This window comes from Engraulis encrasicolus, chromosome 10 (assembly GCF_034702125.1).
Source record: "Engraulis encrasicolus isolate BLACKSEA-1 chromosome 10, IST_EnEncr_1.0, whole genome shotgun sequence".
Lineage (NCBI taxonomy): Eukaryota > Metazoa > Chordata > Actinopteri > Clupeiformes > Engraulidae > Engraulis > Engraulis encrasicolus.
The window spans coordinates 20,169,396-20,185,704 of record NC_085866.1 but is presented as its reverse complement, the minus strand read 5'-3'; the positions used below and the strand labels follow the sequence as shown (position 1 = coordinate 20,185,704).

The following is a 16,309-nucleotide window of genomic DNA, read 5'->3' as shown; positions in this document are numbered from 1 at the left end:
GTGTGTGCTGTTGTACATGTGTGTGTGGCGGCATACCTAGACAGGTCGAGGCTGTGCGGCACGCGTGCCAGGTCGTTGACCAGGCCCTTCTTGAGGAAGAGGCGTATGATGTTGTTCATGCCGTTGTGCTGCGTCTTGCTGGTGGCGGTGCTGTAGAAGCTGGAGGTGGAGGGACAGGACTCCATGATGGTGCTGATGATACACATCACCGCCTGCAGCCTGTAGGACATAGAACAGGGCTGTCAAACTCAAACTCAGCCCAGATTTTGATTTTGGCCTGCAGTGACGTTGTGGGCCGACTTCAATATTTATATATAAAAAAAATGCACTGAAATTTTGAAAATAAGATGGACACGTTCAGTACACACACGCAGATACAGGGCTCTAAAATGAACACAGTTCGACTGATAGAGAAAAAAACAACGTCTTGTGCCATGCACACACAGAATGTACAGCAGAACCAGACATGGATAATGGAAACTTTCAGTACACACAAGCAGGGTTCAAGGGCGCCGGAACGAGTTTTTAAGCGCTGGTGCATTTTTTTATTCTTCATTCTTAGTTTCTAAACAAAGTTACCGCTGCTGCACTCCACTCATCTATAACTGCAGTTAAAGCCTCAGTTGAGGAGAACAACATAGAAGACGGACACGTTGAGTACACACACGCAGATGCAAGGCTCTAAATGAACACCAGCCAACCGGCCAAATGCAGTTTGGCTGGTAGAAAAAACACCACCACCATGTGCCTTGCACACACGTGTACTGAATAGGGATGCAAACGATTAATCGACTTTAATCGATCAATGCGTTAATCGATTAAAAAACATTACCGGTAATCGCAATTAATCGACAATTCAACTGACAAGAGACCCAGGTGAAATGGGCATGTGAAGAGTGTGTGTGAAGAGGGGTGTGAATAGTGGGAATATTTAAATCACCTTTAGATTAGAGAATTAAAATAGAATTTTCTCTCAATTTTTTATGAACATTTTTAGATTTAGTAGCTTTTTTTTTTTAGAAACATTGAGATTTCGGGGGGGAAACGCTGCTTATCAATTAATCGTAAGTCGATCGATAAGGCTATCAACTAATGATTAATTAATTAATCGATAATTTGCATCCCTAGTACTGAATATGCTGTACATTCTATGTATTTGTACAGTACTTGTTACTCATGTAGAGCAATTAGCATACACAAGATACAGCAGAGGCAGTCAAAGAAGTGGGTACATCAACATCTATTCTCATTCAGCTAAATGTCGTTGTTGGAGACCTTGAGAATGAATCAGCAATTTATGCAAGATGGTTAAGACGAGAGATGCTAAATGTGACCTCTATTAGCTTTGCTAAATTCATATATACACAGGACAAGGGAGCTAGGCAGATGATTCCGATAATGAGAGACAGACAGATATGGTGTGTGTGTGTGTGTGTGTGTGTGTGTGTGTGTGTGTGTGTATGTGTGTATGTGTGTATGTGTGTGTGTGTGTGTGTGTGTGTGTGTGTGTGTGTGTGTGTGTGTGTGTGTGTGTGTGTGCGCGCGCGCGCGTGTGTCTGTGCGTACTAATGCAGATGACTCAGATTGAAAGACGGGAGAATGTTCGCGTGCGTGAGAGACACAGGGAGGGAGAGACAAGAACCAGGGTAGTATGTGGGTGCGGTGTGTGTGTGTGTGTGTGTGTGTGTGTGTGTGTGGTGTAGGTGTGTGTGTGGGTGTGCGGTGTGTGTCTGCCCGTCAAACAGCAGCTGCTGCAGTGGCTGAGTGAGTGCCAGCCACCATAGCGAGTATCAAGTGACCGGTCCCTCACCGGGCATGTTTCTCGTTTGCCTCGGTGTGTCTGTCTCTCTCTGTGTGTGTGTGTGTGTGTGTGTTGCCTCTCCGGGCATGCTTCTCGGTGGCCTCGGGTAGCAAGTGACTGGTGTCTGGTTGTGTGTGTGTGTGTGTGTGTGTGTGTGTGTGTGTGTGTGTGTGTGTGTGTGTGTGTGTGTGTGTGTGTGTGTGTGTGTGTGTGCGTGTGTGTGCGTGTGTGTGTGTGTGTGTGTACGCCATGCGTTGCCTCACCGGGCATGCTTCTCGGTGCCCTCGGCCATGGCGAGTGCGCGGCTGAGCGCCGCCTTCACCTCGTTGACCAGCGACACCTGGGCGTCCGTGCCAGTGCCGGCCGCCGCCAGGCTGGCCAGGAAGAGACGCGCCAGCGCAGGAGTGTCCTTGTCCTCAGAGCTCTGGGTGTGGGGCAGCAGGTGGTCCAGCACAAAGGCCAACACACTGCAGTCCTGAGGGTGGGAAGAGGAGAGAGAGGGGAAGGAGAGAGAGCGAGCGAGAGCGAGAGAGAGAGAGAGAGAGAGAGAGAGAGAGAGAGAGAGAGAGAGAGCGAGCGAGAGCGAGAGAGAGAGAGGATAGGGATTGGAGAGAGAAAGAGAGGGAGAAAGAGGAAGGAGAGAGAAAGCATGAGAAAGGCAGGCAGATGGATGGAGAAAGACGAAGTGATTGGAAGAAAGGGACAGAGACAGAGTGAGAGAGATGGGAGGGGGAGGAGAGAAAGACAAGAGTGATGTGGAGAGAGGTGGATCAGAGAAACTGAGTCAGACAAGTGACACACAACTGACAGGGGGTTACACACACAACTTCAATACCCTCAGGCTGGAGACAAGGTCAAAGGCTAAGGAGACGTCACGCACAGAGAGACGGGAGAAAGTAAACAGAGAAACTGAGTCACACCACTGACACATGGCTGATGCCTAAACACTGCTTTAACCTCAGGAAGGAAAACAACGTCACAAGATCAAATTGGAAGGTGATGGGAGTCTTTTTTTCTCCTTGCCGTCAATAAATGCCACACTTGCTGCACTGCCAGCAATTAACCCTTGGGATCAAACTCGCCCAGTCAATGGGCTTTAATTAATAGCCAAGACAAATGCCACCAGTGTCTACGGTAAGTAAAGTGTGTTGACAGCTTAATGATTAATCTGTGGGCCACAGACACAGTGAAGCACATAAGGTTATCCATGCCCATTACAATTAACACTTAGGCCCATTACGCTTCAATTAGGCTTTCCTTTGTTATCAGACCTTGACATTCAAATGGCAAAGGAAAGCGAAACACCAACTATAAAGTTATATATTATTATATATCATAACTATAAAATTACACATATTTGCAGTGTGTGTATGTTAAGGAGTGTGTAAATGTGAGTGTTTTTGCTATGTTGCCAACCTCATTGATAAGCATCATCTATGTGTATGTGTGTGTGGGCACGCGCTCTATGTTGCCGACTTCCTTGATGAGCATCATCGGTGTGTGTGTGTGTGTGTGTGTGTGTGTGCGTGTGTGTGTGTGGACAAGCGCTCTATGTTGACCGACCTCCTTGTTAAGCATCATCTGGGTGTGCGTGTGCGTGCGTGCGTGTGTGTGTGTGTGTGTGTGTGTGTGTGTGTGTGTGTGTGTGTGTGTTGTACGTTGACCGACCTCCTTGATGAGCTCTGACTGCCCGGCGGTGTAGCTGTAGGAGGCGATGAGGGTGGCGATGCCCACGTAGGAGCGCACCAGCTCGGCCAGGAGGCGCAGGATGGTGGAGGTGGGCATCAGGGGCTTGCTGGCCTTGGCCTTGGCAGCGCGGCTCTCCTCCGACGCAGCACCCTTCTCGCCCTCCTGGTCCTTCTTCTCCTCCCGCATCTCCTCTGGGGTGGAGGCTGGACCAGGAGAGGGGAGGATGGAGGAGGGAAATGAAGGAGGTGCAGAGAGGGGGAGGAGGGGGATGATGGCGGACAGAGAGGGGAGGAGGGAGGAGGGTGCACAGAATGGGATGGGAGGAAGAAAAAAGTATGGACAGAGGGAGAGAGACAAGTGAGCAAATATCGTTTTGACAGTACTATATGCACATGTTGCTTTGAGTTGACACATGTATCTTATATGGCCAAAATTAGCCCCATGCACAATGTACAATAAACTTGTCTTCCTTGCACAATTCCCCAAATTCGAATACGAAAAATAGGCAAAACTTAATTATTTTGTCACCATCATCATTTCATATCATACAAGCATTTTGTTAGTGAACCGCATATGCTGAGCACCAAAGAGAAGAGGAAATTAAAAAAAAAACAAAAAAAAACACCTCAATGAACAGCCTGGCGTGCATAGATCTTAGATCTAAAGGCGTGGGAAAGGTGGAGGAAATGTTTGAAAAAAGAATTATATCTAGATAATAATCATCATCTAATTGGTCCCAATCTTTACCCTTTCCTTGCTAGCATTCACTGCTTCAGAGCTTTGCCAACGTAAAAAAGAGGCATTGTTTTATTTTTGCACGGTCCGCTTGCACAGCCTAGTGTGCATAGACATTAGATCTAAAGGCGATGAAGGTGTAGAAAATGTGTGGAACTATCTAGATCATTATTTAATTATCTAATTTTTTTTCTCATCTTTACCCTTTCTCCGCAAGAATTCAATACTTCAGTGCTTCGCCAATGAAAAAAACAAAGAGGAAATTTTAATTGCCACATCTAAATGGCGCAGCGCAGCCTGGCGTGCGTGCATGGGCCATAGATGTAAAGGTTGAGCTATTAATCAGGGTGCTTCACCTTCCCCTTGAGGAGTGGCCATAGATGTAAAGCAATGGTTCTCAACATTTCATTTGCACAAACGCCCCCTAGACATCATCCTAAGCCTCCCAACACCCCATTGACCTCATCATAAGCCTGATAACGCCCCCTTAGTATTACAAAACTAAATGGTCTAATGCTCCTCCAATGGCAACTAAGCACCGTCCCCTCTCAGCTGTATCCTTCTCAACCCCCCCTAGAGCTCCCCAACGCCCGCTGGGGGGCTGAACCACCCCTGTTGAGAAACACCAATGTAAGAGCTGAGCTATTAATCAGGATGCTTTACCTTCCCCTTGAGGAGTCCCAGACTGGGAGGACTCGGCCACCGCTCCATCTGCAGCAAACACCTGAGTCTGGAGGAGCACAGAGGAGGAGTACAGTGTGAGATATGCACCATTAACCAACACACACACACACACACACACACACACACACACACACACACACACACACACACACACACACACACACACACACACACACACACACACACACACACACACACACACACACACACACACACACACACACACACACACACACACACACACCATACAGACTCTCCCTCTCGTGTGTACACATACACACACACACAAATCATACAGACTCTCTGTCTCGTTCACACACACACAGACACACACACACCTGTTCAGCACGTTCATGAAGACATGCACTGAACACCACTTACGTTGATGTGGAAGGCGGACTGCGAGTCGAAGTCGCTGCCCTGTCTGGTGAGGCGGTACTGCTGGTAGACGTCATCGCCCACGTCCTGCAGGATCTGGCACAGGTCCTGGCCACCCGGCACCGGGGGCGCACGCTCCTCACCACGCTCTGCTGCTCAGCAGGAGGAGATGGGGGAGGAGGAGGAGGAGGAGGAGGAGGAGGAGATGGGGAAGGAGGAGGAGGAGGAGGAGGAGAAGATGGGGGAGGAGGAGGAGGAGGAGGAGGAGGAGGAGGAGGAGAGAGGACATGAGAGAGAGAGGAGAAGCGATAAGGAGGGGGTAGAGGAGGAGGAGGTCAGGGAGCACATGAGGGTTGAAGAGAAGAGAAAAAATGCCAGGCAGAGGAGGGGAGTGAGGGAGTAGTAGGATACAGGGCAGGAGGAGAGCATAAGAGGAAAAGAGGAGAGGAGGAGAGCAGGGGGCAACATCATGCCCGACAGAGCAGAGGGGAAAAGAGAGAGAGAGAAAAAAAAGAGATTAGATCAGAATAAAGGGAATGGCACACAACGAAGAGAATGTCATGAAGCTTGGCAAAATGTTGCCCCACCTGTTACTATGTGGTTAACAGACAGGCAGAAAAACAAGACAGCATATGATCTGGAGTAGTAATAAAGTTGTATTGTCCAGCTATGATTGACACAGTGGTGTAGTCTACGTAGAACGCAGGTATACGGAGTATACCCACTTCTAAATTTTAGGGGCTTCAGTATGCCCACTTAAAATTGATTGATCCATTGTTTAGAATAGCATAAATATATACAGTATACCCACTTCAAAAAATGCTTGAATATACAGTATACCCACTTCAAAAAAGTAGACTACACCGCTGGATTGACATACCAGTCTAACTCATCCATGTCAGGTTTTGTTTGTTTGTTTTTGTTTACTGCCAGTTAAGCAGCTGTGGCCATTTCATGGCAATTAGAGGTCATACATTTCACTTCACATTCAAAACTAACAATCAACTAAATAAATACATGAAATATGTTTATTCACATCAATACAGTTTAATTCTAAAATACAGTACCGTTTCAACGTTTAAAAAAGGTGGTAAAAAGACTGTGTAATATTTTTAGTAGTTCAATTCCAGAATCCATGCAGCCCATTCACAAATGTTACCTTTTTAACAAATACTTACCACCATTACCAAATTTAAAGTATTCAATATGACTGAGTAAATTGCACTTCTCATAAAGCAAAATAGACATTTTTAGATGCAAAATAGACATTTTTAGATGCACGGTGCACCTAAAATGTCAAAAATATATGATATTTTTCCTCACCCTCTTCCGGAGCATGGTAGGCAGCCAGGGCGTTGAGCATGTCGTAGATGACCTCTTTGATGGTGTCGGGGATGAAGGGTAAGGGGGAGAGCTTCAGTGGAGTGGTCTTCACCAGCTGCACTGCATTTGGGCCTTTGATGCGCAGATTCTCAAACTCGTCATCTGATGCTAGACGGAACGGATGGCCGGTTAATCATGTGAGTGTCATGTGTTGGCACCCTGCGGTGTCCTTAGGGCTGTTCAAATGCAAATTATTAATGTGCATATATTTGACTAGTGCACAGCGATCCTTTGCAGTACCCCCCTCTCCTGATGCTAGACGGAACGGATGGCCAGTTAATCACATGTGGGATGTCACAAATAGGATTCTAATTGGTACAGATTCTAGAGTTCTTAATTAACAGATAAATATTTGTGCACATTTCTAATGTTACTTCGTTCGTTGTTTCCATCACCATATCAATATCAGAGTGTCATGCGTGTTGGTGACCTGTGGTGTCCCTTAGGGCTGTTCAAATGCAAATTATTAATGTGCATATATTTGACTAGTGTACAGCGATCCTTTGCAGTAACCCCTCTCCTCTCCCATCACACACACGTTAATTAGATCATCCTAAACTGTATGTAAAATGAACCTAAAAAAGTTCATGGCATCGAATATTACATGTTGATTACACATCCTTTCTATGAAAGATTGATGAAAAATGATTCCCTGCTGTTTATGGGATCAAGCATCATCATCACATGTTGAATACACACACACCATGGCTGTAAGCAACACCAGAATAATAAAAACGCGGCTGATTATTGTGAAGCGATCCTCTGTTCTGTTGTTTGCGCTCACCTGTGCCAGCTCCCCTGGGTGCGGGCAGGGCGATGCGGACGCAGCTGTTGGCGGTGTCCGTGAAGCACTCGGGGTTGCGGCAGGCGGCCGGGCCCAGCACGCGCAGGATGTAGTTGATCTCCCGAGAGCCCAGGCTGCCCGACACCACACCTGATGTGGTGCTACCTGCCCCGCTGGTCACCGCAGAACGCACCACCTGAGAGAGAGGAACAACACAGGCAGGGCAGAGCATGGTCAAGCACCACAATGGTATGTGGAACATATGGTTTATTTGTACTTATTTTTAAATAAACCATGATGCATTTTCTTCATGATACAATAACATGTGGCTGTTCCTCAATGATGGGTGCATGTATGTGATCGATCTATTAGGAATGCACCCTCTTCATGGGTGTGCTGTAACGTGGCAGGGCCCTACACAATGTGAATGACTATAGCTTATGGGGACGCACCTTCTCCATGTTATGCCTGAGCGTGGCCAGGTCCTATATGATGTGTATGTCTAAAGTTTATAGGGACGCACCTTCTCCATGGTATGCCTGAGCGTGGCCAGGTCCTAAATGATGTGTTTGTTAATAGCTTATGGGGACGCACCTTCTCCATGGTATGCCTGAGCGTGGCTGGGTCCTCGATGATGTGTCGGAAGAGCAGTGTGACGAGCGGCGTGAAGCCGTTGAAGCCAGAGCTCTGCGTGAGGCCCAGGATCATGCGTGTGCTCTTGAGCTCGGCGAACATCATGGCGTACTGGTGAGCGCGCGTCAGCCGCAGGCAGAGCCGCAGCGTGGCGTGCAGCGTGTCGGGGTCCACAGGCACGCTGATCATGCTGACGCAGGCCCGGATGAGAACCGTGGTCATCTCCTCGGTCAGCCCCTGCACCACGATGGCTCCGTCCGATGTCGAGGAGGAAGAGGACGACGATGACGTGTCCTGGGAGGTGGGCCCAGCAGAGGCAGTGGCGGTGGCGGTGGAGGAGGAAGAGTCCTTGTGCTCCGCGTCGTCTTTGGGAAGGGCCATCTCCACGGCTGCCGAGACGGATTCTGTTGGGGGAAAAAGAAATATGGGAGAAACATGAGGATTATGAAAATATGAGGAAACATTGCCTCTTAAGGCAAGGACATGGTCACAGCTGCCAACAACAATTCTGGTGCAAAGAAATGTCAGAGGAAAATGAGTGAATTTTGAGTTTTCTTTTTTGGTAGGGTCAATTCCATGGAGGCCGGCAAAAAAAACATATCCTTGAAGAAGATATTTAAGAAACATGAAAATCTGAGGAATTTGGGTCTTGAGGAAGGACCATGAATGTCATGACTGTGCTGCAAAGAAATTACGAATTTGGAGATAAAGAGTGAAATTTGGGCCTTTGAGACGGACCATCCCTACTGCTGCCAGCACTGATTATGAGACAGGAGATATGAGAAAAAATTTGGGTCGTAATCGCTGCACATATGCTCCAGGGCACAAATTAGAAATTCATTAACTCGCTTATCGCTAAAGTGCTCAGCGCTCAAATGAGCTCCTGAAATTCAGGGGCTAGAAAAATGGCAAGTACTGTACCTCTCTGCTGATTTCCAAGAGCCGTGAAATATTTGAACTTACCACGCATGAAAAACTAACAGGCTGGTACAAAAAATATGCTTAGGTGTTGATGACTATGCTAAAAGAAAGATTAGGCAGGTTTATTGCCAAAAGGCACAGGGCTCTTGAGGTTCCTATTAGCTAGCGAGGGGCATGGAGAAGAGCTTCTAGAAACAACAGTTTCATTCAGATACTGTAACTTAAATGAGTCAGTTAACAGGCTCAATAAACTGTAACAAACGCTGACCAACATCAACAAAAGAAAATGTACTGTACATACTCTAATCTAAAATCCTAAATCTAATACCATCAATTTCTGTCCAGGGACAACATATGAAAATTAGAAATTGCGGCTATAATCTGGATCAATGTTGTGCACTGTCCCTGTCAAATAAACATTAAACTTAAACTGAAACGATTTTATTTAATGTCATACAAAAATTGTCTGAGGTTTCTATAACCTTGCCGTGGAGGAGACACGGCAGGGCCTCAAACCACCTCAGCTCTCTCTAGCAGACACTACAGGAAAGGACAGAGCCACCGCAGGCAAAGCCTCGCTGAACGGCCTGCAGCATTAGGCACTCTGCACATTAGTTCTGCCAAAGTGCAGTAGGTGCACTGCTCTGCCAACCCCTGATTCCACTGTTTTCTATTACAACCCTGCACACCGGCGCAAATGTCCGGACATCTGTGGAAATCTGCACTGGTGTGCGGGATTGTATTGAAAACAGTGGAATCCAATGTTGGCAGAGCAGTGCGCCGCACTTTGGCGGAACAGGTGTGCTTACATGTTTTGACCCTTGTCAACTGAGCCTTCAGCCTTCAAGGAATATCAAATAAGCAGTTGTATTACATGTGAAACTAGTATCTTACAAAGTGTGGAGATTTTTTCCCAATCTTTTTCACACAGATGGGACCTTTTTATTTGTGAATGCAGTATTACCCGTTTAAATAAACGGGTAAAGCATGAAAAACCTAACAGGATGGGACATCATAGACTTGATGACCATGCGGGTAGACTCACTAACCGTGATGACTGTTAGAATTGTTGTCAGCAATGTAGTCAGTGCCAGGATTTTTTTTTTAAGAGAAAATGAAGGCTTGAACTGTAATGCAACCAACCAATGCAGCAGAGTGAAGAGCAGTAAGACCTACCAGCATCAGTCTGGGCGTCCTCAGTCTTGGCACGATCGCGATCGCCCTCCTCCCGCTCCGTATCCGTGGCGCTGGCAGCTTTGGAGGACTTGGGGGCACGTGGCACCCGCTGCAGAGTCAGCATGACTGGACGACGATTACCCGTCTCCTCGTTCACCTGGAGACACACGCACACACAATGATGAATGACCAGAATAAACAGATAAGAATGCAGGCTTTACAGTTATGTTATGGACCTGTATACTCATACACATGCACACACACACACACAAAATGATGAATAAGCGAACAGAAAGAAGGTCACATGAAGTCACAGTGATGCAATTACCTGTATGCATATATACAGACATGAAGTGCGTGCGCCACGCACATGCGCGCACACACACACACACACAATGAATAATGAACAGACAGAAACAGGAAGGGCACATGAATACAGTACAAATAGCGATGTCATTACCTACACAGACACACACACACGCGCGCGCGCACACACCCACGCGCATGCATGCATGCATGCATGCATACATTGATGAATGATGAGCAGACAAAAGGGTCAGGGAAGGATGACAGGGATGTCATTACCAATAAATGCACACACAAACATACGCATGCTCTGCCCAAGATCCACAAGATGATGAATGATGAGCATACAGGCAGAACCAAAAGCAAAGGCAGTATTCACATGGAAGTTTAGAGAAGCTATAGAAGTAGTGGACGTAGAGCTGATAAAAGCTGTTATTTAAACTCGTCTTCCATCATAAATGAAAGAAAAATGTCTGCACATTTACAAGCTTTCAGTCGGCAGGCCTTCCTCCTTCCTCCGACCAAAAGCTTGACGAATTAAATAACACCAAAGAGGATCTAAGTGTGCAGACATCTCTCGTTTATCACAGTTTTTTGTTTATGCTTTGGCACCTTGCAATCGAGAGTGCTGTGTAATCCGGTTAAACTTGTCTTCTCAAATAATGCTCAGTCATTTGTACAGAAAAACCTAAATATTTTACCCTCATTCATCATTCAAAAGGTTGCACTGTTTGGCGTAGCATTTCCAAATGTCTCATCTGAAAGTCAATACAGCTGTGAAGGCTTGCTGTACACACAATGTTTTGACATTTGAGTTGCACTAAATTATGCATCGTGCACTCTTTAGGTCAGGTAAACGCACTGTGCCAAAAAAAAAAAAAAGTGTCAGGACCAAGTCCACAAACAAACACTGACACAGCGGTAGTGCACACTTAGTATTGGCAATGGGATATTACTGTATATACTAACCTTAATAACTATTAAACTATGGTTAAATAATTTAATCTAACTTCTATCCAAATGCATGTTCTCACACACATTGAAGACACTCTTATCATTAATTATTATCATGTTCAAATCAGCAAGTTTAAAGCAATAGCCTAGAATTCTAGAAGTAACCCCAAAGTAGCTGATGCATTTCAATGAGACGAGGCTCAATGTGGCCAGGCGGGTGGATAAGCCAGCTCAACCTGAACAATCACACTGAACTGCACGGTGTTCAAACATTCCTTGAACAGTTGGCCCAGACTCACACACACAGACATGCAGACAGACATGCAGACAGACATGCAGACAGACAGACAGACAGACACACACAGGTAGGCAGCCAGCCAAACAGACACTGGCAGTGCAAGATGGACAGATGGACAAACGAACCAACAGACAGACCAGGGTGTCTACAGGTTTGACCAAGTCAAAATTAAGACATTTTAAGACTTTTCAATACCATTTTCCAAATAAAATTAAGACCAACTCGCAGCGTTTACAGGTTTTAGCAAGTCAAAATTAAGACATTTTAAGACTTTTCAATACCATTTTCCAAATGAAATTAGGACCACTCGCAAGATCATACACAGGTTCAAATGAAGCACAAAAACCAATTGGTTATTTACATTAATGTAGCCGTTTGAAAACACAAAACTATACACAATGAAACTTTACACTAAATAAAATTCAATAATGCGTTCTAAATTACACTACATGGCTACAACTCCCGATTTCCGTCGCAAAGTTCATCACATGGCTGACATAATTATTTTCCGTCGCAAAGTTCATCAAATGGCTGACATAATTATTCCTCCCTAAATTAAGCTCCACAAATTTAAGACATTTGGGTTGAAAATTTAAGACAAAATAAGACTTTTCAAGGCCTTATTTGGCGAAAATGAAATTTAAGACTTTTTAAGGACCCGCGGCCACCCTGGAGACAGACAGACAGAAAGAAAGAAAGACGACCTAGAATGCCATCACCAGGGCCATGCTAGGTATAACAGTCAGCCGTACCTGCACCATGGTGTTGAACTGCACAGTGTATCTGCGTCGGCCGGCGGTGAAGCGCACGCTGGTCTCCCCGGCACGCCATGCTGAGTCGATGGTGCTGTTGTTGCTGGCACTGTAGCTGCACCAGCGACCCGAACGGTCGTCAAACCAGCGCCAGTTATTACCATTGGGCTGCAGATACTGCAACACAAGGAGAACAAAGAGAGCTTAAATACATTTAATATTGTGTTATAAAACGGTCATCAAACCAGCGCCAGTTATTACCATTGGGCTGCAAATACTACAACAATGTGACCCACAATGTGGCACGCCTGACAACAAAGCCTGTGTGTACGCCAAGTGATCAACGCCAGACATAAACAGAGCTTAAATATATTTAATATTGTGTTATAAAGTGGTTGTCAAATCAGCCAGTTAAAGCCAATGGGCTGTAGAAGAAGCAACAAGGGGAGAAAAACAGGAGTCACTCAGGGTGCATTTATAGTGCAAGCTCGAACTAAGTAAGGGGTCTAAAATGCAAGAACCGCCCTTACAATATATTTGCCATATTATGTGCCATAGGTATAACAACAATTGAAAATAAAAGCAGGCTATTCCCATTCTGACATTAAATTGTAGAACAGCAACAACAAAAACTCATTCCATGGTCTGTCTACCCCGTCCTATATTACAGTCTTTATATTATGGGGATATGGACAGAAACATCAGCTGCATTGCAGTTTGAAAATAGCCTCGTCTGTGTGCCGTGTTGGAATCATCTGCTATAAGCAACGTCAGCAACCTATATAGACACACATGATGCCCTCATTTGGGGGATAAAAAATAGGATATGAATAGAAACTGCTGTGTCAGGCTCTCTACACTACATGAAATGGGCAGGGCGCAGAATATATTCACTGGGCACCAAGGACTAGTTAAGTATTCACATCGTCTGGAAAAGCAATGCTATACAATGCAAATTCGATGCAATACATTAATTGAAATGAATTAGCAAACTGGGTGCTGGAATGTCTTATCAGGCAAATTGCAGCACCTAGTCCAGAGTCTACACATTAGGGGTGTAAATCACAGCCTCCATGACGATTCGATATCGATTTCTTAAAGCAAAGATTTGATTATTTTCGATACTTAAGAATTCCCTACAATACGGTATGATTTGATTCCATTCCATTTTTTTCAATTACTTCTACTATGTTATGAAGCAAGGACAATGGACACGGGCCAGCGATTCAATTATTTTAGATTCTTAAGAATGCCCCACGAAACAATACGTTTTGATTAACTTGTCGGCCTTAGGATCGATGCATTGATACATTTCAATTATTATTTACACCCCTACTACCCATGTTCATCTCTTATGAACCTGCACCATAGGGCTCACACATGCCGACATGAGCACCCTTCTACACACCTTGTTCATCTGAGCCCTTCGTTTGGATGACACGGCCATCTTCTCATAGAAGTCAATGAGCAGCAGCACAGGGGTGATCCACCTACACAACACAAGCAGCAGAAGGTCAAACACTGCTTTTCAGCCATCATGAGCATTACTCCAGTGTGTGTGCGCGTGTGTGCCTGTGTGTATGCCTGTGTGTGTGCCTGTACATGCTGTCACACACCTAAGCAGTGCATTTGTCCACAAACAACTGAGTGTGAGTGTGTGTGTTTGAGGGGGGTTAATGGAGCAGCATGCTGTGCCTAGGGCAGTGGCTGGAGGCAAGCGAGCATAAGACGTGTGTGTGTGTGTGTGTGTGTGTGTGTGTGTGTGTGTGTGTGTGTGTGTGTGTGTGTGTGTGTGTGTGTGTGTGTGTGAAAGAGATTCACGTCGTGATTGAGGCAGCGCTTGGGGGGGAACTAAAATAAACCACTCAGGTGTGTATGTGACAGGGAGAAGGGCAGGTGTGACCATATGTGTTAGCGTGCTTGTGCTTGTTAGTGAGACAGAGGTTAAGTGCACTGCCCGTATGTGTCATTTCCATTGGTCAATTGGGACGGTGTGCGTGTGTGTCACTTGGGTGTCTGGATATCTTTCTGCACAGGTGTGTGTGTGAGAGAGTGTGTCTCACTTGGGTGTCTGAATGTCTTTCTGTTCAGGTGTGTGTGTGTGTGTGTGTGTGTGTGTGTGTGTGTGTGTGTGTGTGTCTGTGTCTGTGTGTCTGTGTGTGTGTGAGTGTGTGTGTCTCTCTCTCTCACTTGGGTGTCTGGATGTCTTTCTGCTCCTTGGCTGCCTGCAGACAGGGCTGCACCACCTCCAACAGCTTAATGAGCACGGCCAGAACCCCACTGCTCTCCACCACCCACGCACACGACAACTTCAACTCCTGCAGACCCGGAGGGAGGGAGAGGAGGAGGAGGAGGAGAAGAGGGTGAGGAGGGCAGAGGAGGAGGTGAGGGAGGGAGAGAGAAAGGGAGAGGGGACAGAGAGGATAATGAGGGGGCAGAGGGGGGGAGGGAGGGAGAAACGAGAGAGAGAGAGAGAGAGAGAGAGAGAGAGAGAGAGAGAGAGACAGCCAGACAGACAGATAGACAGAGAGAGAGAGAGAGAGAGTGTGTGTTTGAGAGAAAATGAAAGGGACAGAGGGAGAGAGAGAAACCAGCAAAAACGAACAAATTAGAGAGCTTTGTCATGGAGCGAATAATATATCATAACATGGGGGAAAGGTGTGACAGTTTGAGAATTGTTCCTGCAGATTTGTTCTATTCATGGAACATCAGCAGAAAGCAGGTTCTACCGTCACACAAGCCATGATTTCAGAGACAACTGATATCTACTGGTGTAAACAAAGCAGCGAGATCAGCAACACATGAGCTGGGGCAGCTAACAATCAGAAATATGGGTCTGACTGCTGTTGGTGTACTACACACAGGATGCATTTCCATGTGGAAAAATTGAACAAACGGCGCTGCTTTTTGTGCTTTTTAAGTGCACTATACCAGTGGTTTTCAATGTGGGGGGGATGAGGACCCCTAGGGGTCTGTGAGGGGATACTAGTGTGGCCGCTGCCGGTTGGCAGAAAAACTATGGCAAAAATGAACAGTTTAATAAATTTAATAATTTAAGTTAACCAAAATAAACCAAACCCATTTGGGCATGATATGAAAAGGGCAGACTGATATAACTAATAATAATTCCTTCTGTACAATGTTTACACTATGTGCACCAATTTCCATCATGTTCCATCATGCGTAGAAAAAAAATTAGTGTGGCACAGCCTGTGTCAGGGGGCCTTGACTGGAATCCAGCGGTTTGGGAGTTTGGGAACCCTTGCACTATACAATAAATGAAGGGGTGAACGCCCCTTTAGGAGACCTTCGGAGTCTAGAGGTTGAGAATAAATGGGAGTCCCTAAGCGCTGTACATGACGGTGGTGCACTTCTTGTGCAAACACCACAAAAAGCAAAGGAGGAGGCGGGGACAACGCCCCCTTAGGAGACAGAATTTGAGCATACTCCTTTGCATTGGATAGGCAGAGTTATCTTTCTCTCCCATACGATTCTTTGGTTGGACCTTTCACTGTGACCTGTGATGAGATGTGGTGAAATGTTGTGCTCACCTCGAAGAGCAGTGTGAGCAGCAGGATGCGTGTGGCGAGGTTGGAGGCCTGGGGCAGCGTGGCCATCTGGCGCGTCCACTCCGAAACCGTCTTGGTGTCACTGGTGGTCAGCGGCACTGCAGCCTTGATCAGCACGTCGGCTGCCTCCCACACCTGGCACACAGAGAACACACACACAGGAAACACACAGAGGAAACTTAGTGAGGCAAAGACACACAAACGAAACGAAAATGGATGCATACATGTTCAAGAATGGGACTTAAC

At 46.1% G+C, this 16,309-nt stretch overlaps 1 protein-coding gene and 1 non-coding gene across 16 annotated transcripts in view; both read right to left on the bottom strand.

Annotated features, from left to right (window-relative positions):
- huwe1 (HECT, UBA and WWE domain containing E3 ubiquitin protein ligase 1) overlaps nt 1–16,309 on the bottom strand; it is a 97,967-nt gene that overhangs the window by 48,070 nt on the left and 33,588 nt on the right. For 14 of the 15 annotated variants that reach the window (XM_063208318.1, XM_063208330.1, XM_063208323.1 and 11 more), the window contains 13 exons: nt 16,046–16,198; nt 14,685–14,812; nt 13,903–13,984; nt 12,495–12,671; nt 10,185–10,341; nt 8,049–8,491; nt 7,455–7,650; nt 6,611–6,778; nt 5,291–5,439; nt 4,889–4,955; nt 3,470–3,693; nt 2,065–2,276; nt 37–219 (listed from right to left, as the gene is read on the bottom strand). In XM_063208318.1, the coding sequence (XP_063064388.1) occupies nt 37–219; nt 2,065–2,276; nt 3,470–3,693; nt 4,889–4,955; nt 5,291–5,439; nt 6,611–6,778; nt 7,455–7,650; nt 8,049–8,491; nt 10,185–10,341; nt 12,495–12,671; nt 13,903–13,984; nt 14,685–14,812; nt 16,046–16,198 (2,339 nt within the window). The remainder of the gene's footprint in view (nt 1–36; nt 220–2,064; nt 2,277–3,469; nt 3,694–4,888; nt 4,956–5,290; nt 5,440–6,610; nt 6,779–7,454; nt 7,651–8,048; nt 8,492–10,184; nt 10,342–12,494; nt 12,672–13,902; nt 13,985–14,684; nt 14,813–16,045; nt 16,199–16,309) is intronic. The other variant, XM_063208321.1, reaches the window with a different exon arrangement.
- Nucleotides 9,469–9,601, bottom strand: LOC134457690 (small nucleolar RNA SNORA9). The gene has a single exon (XR_010036485.1). It is a non-coding gene; the product is annotated as a small nucleolar RNA SNORA9 (small nucleolar RNA).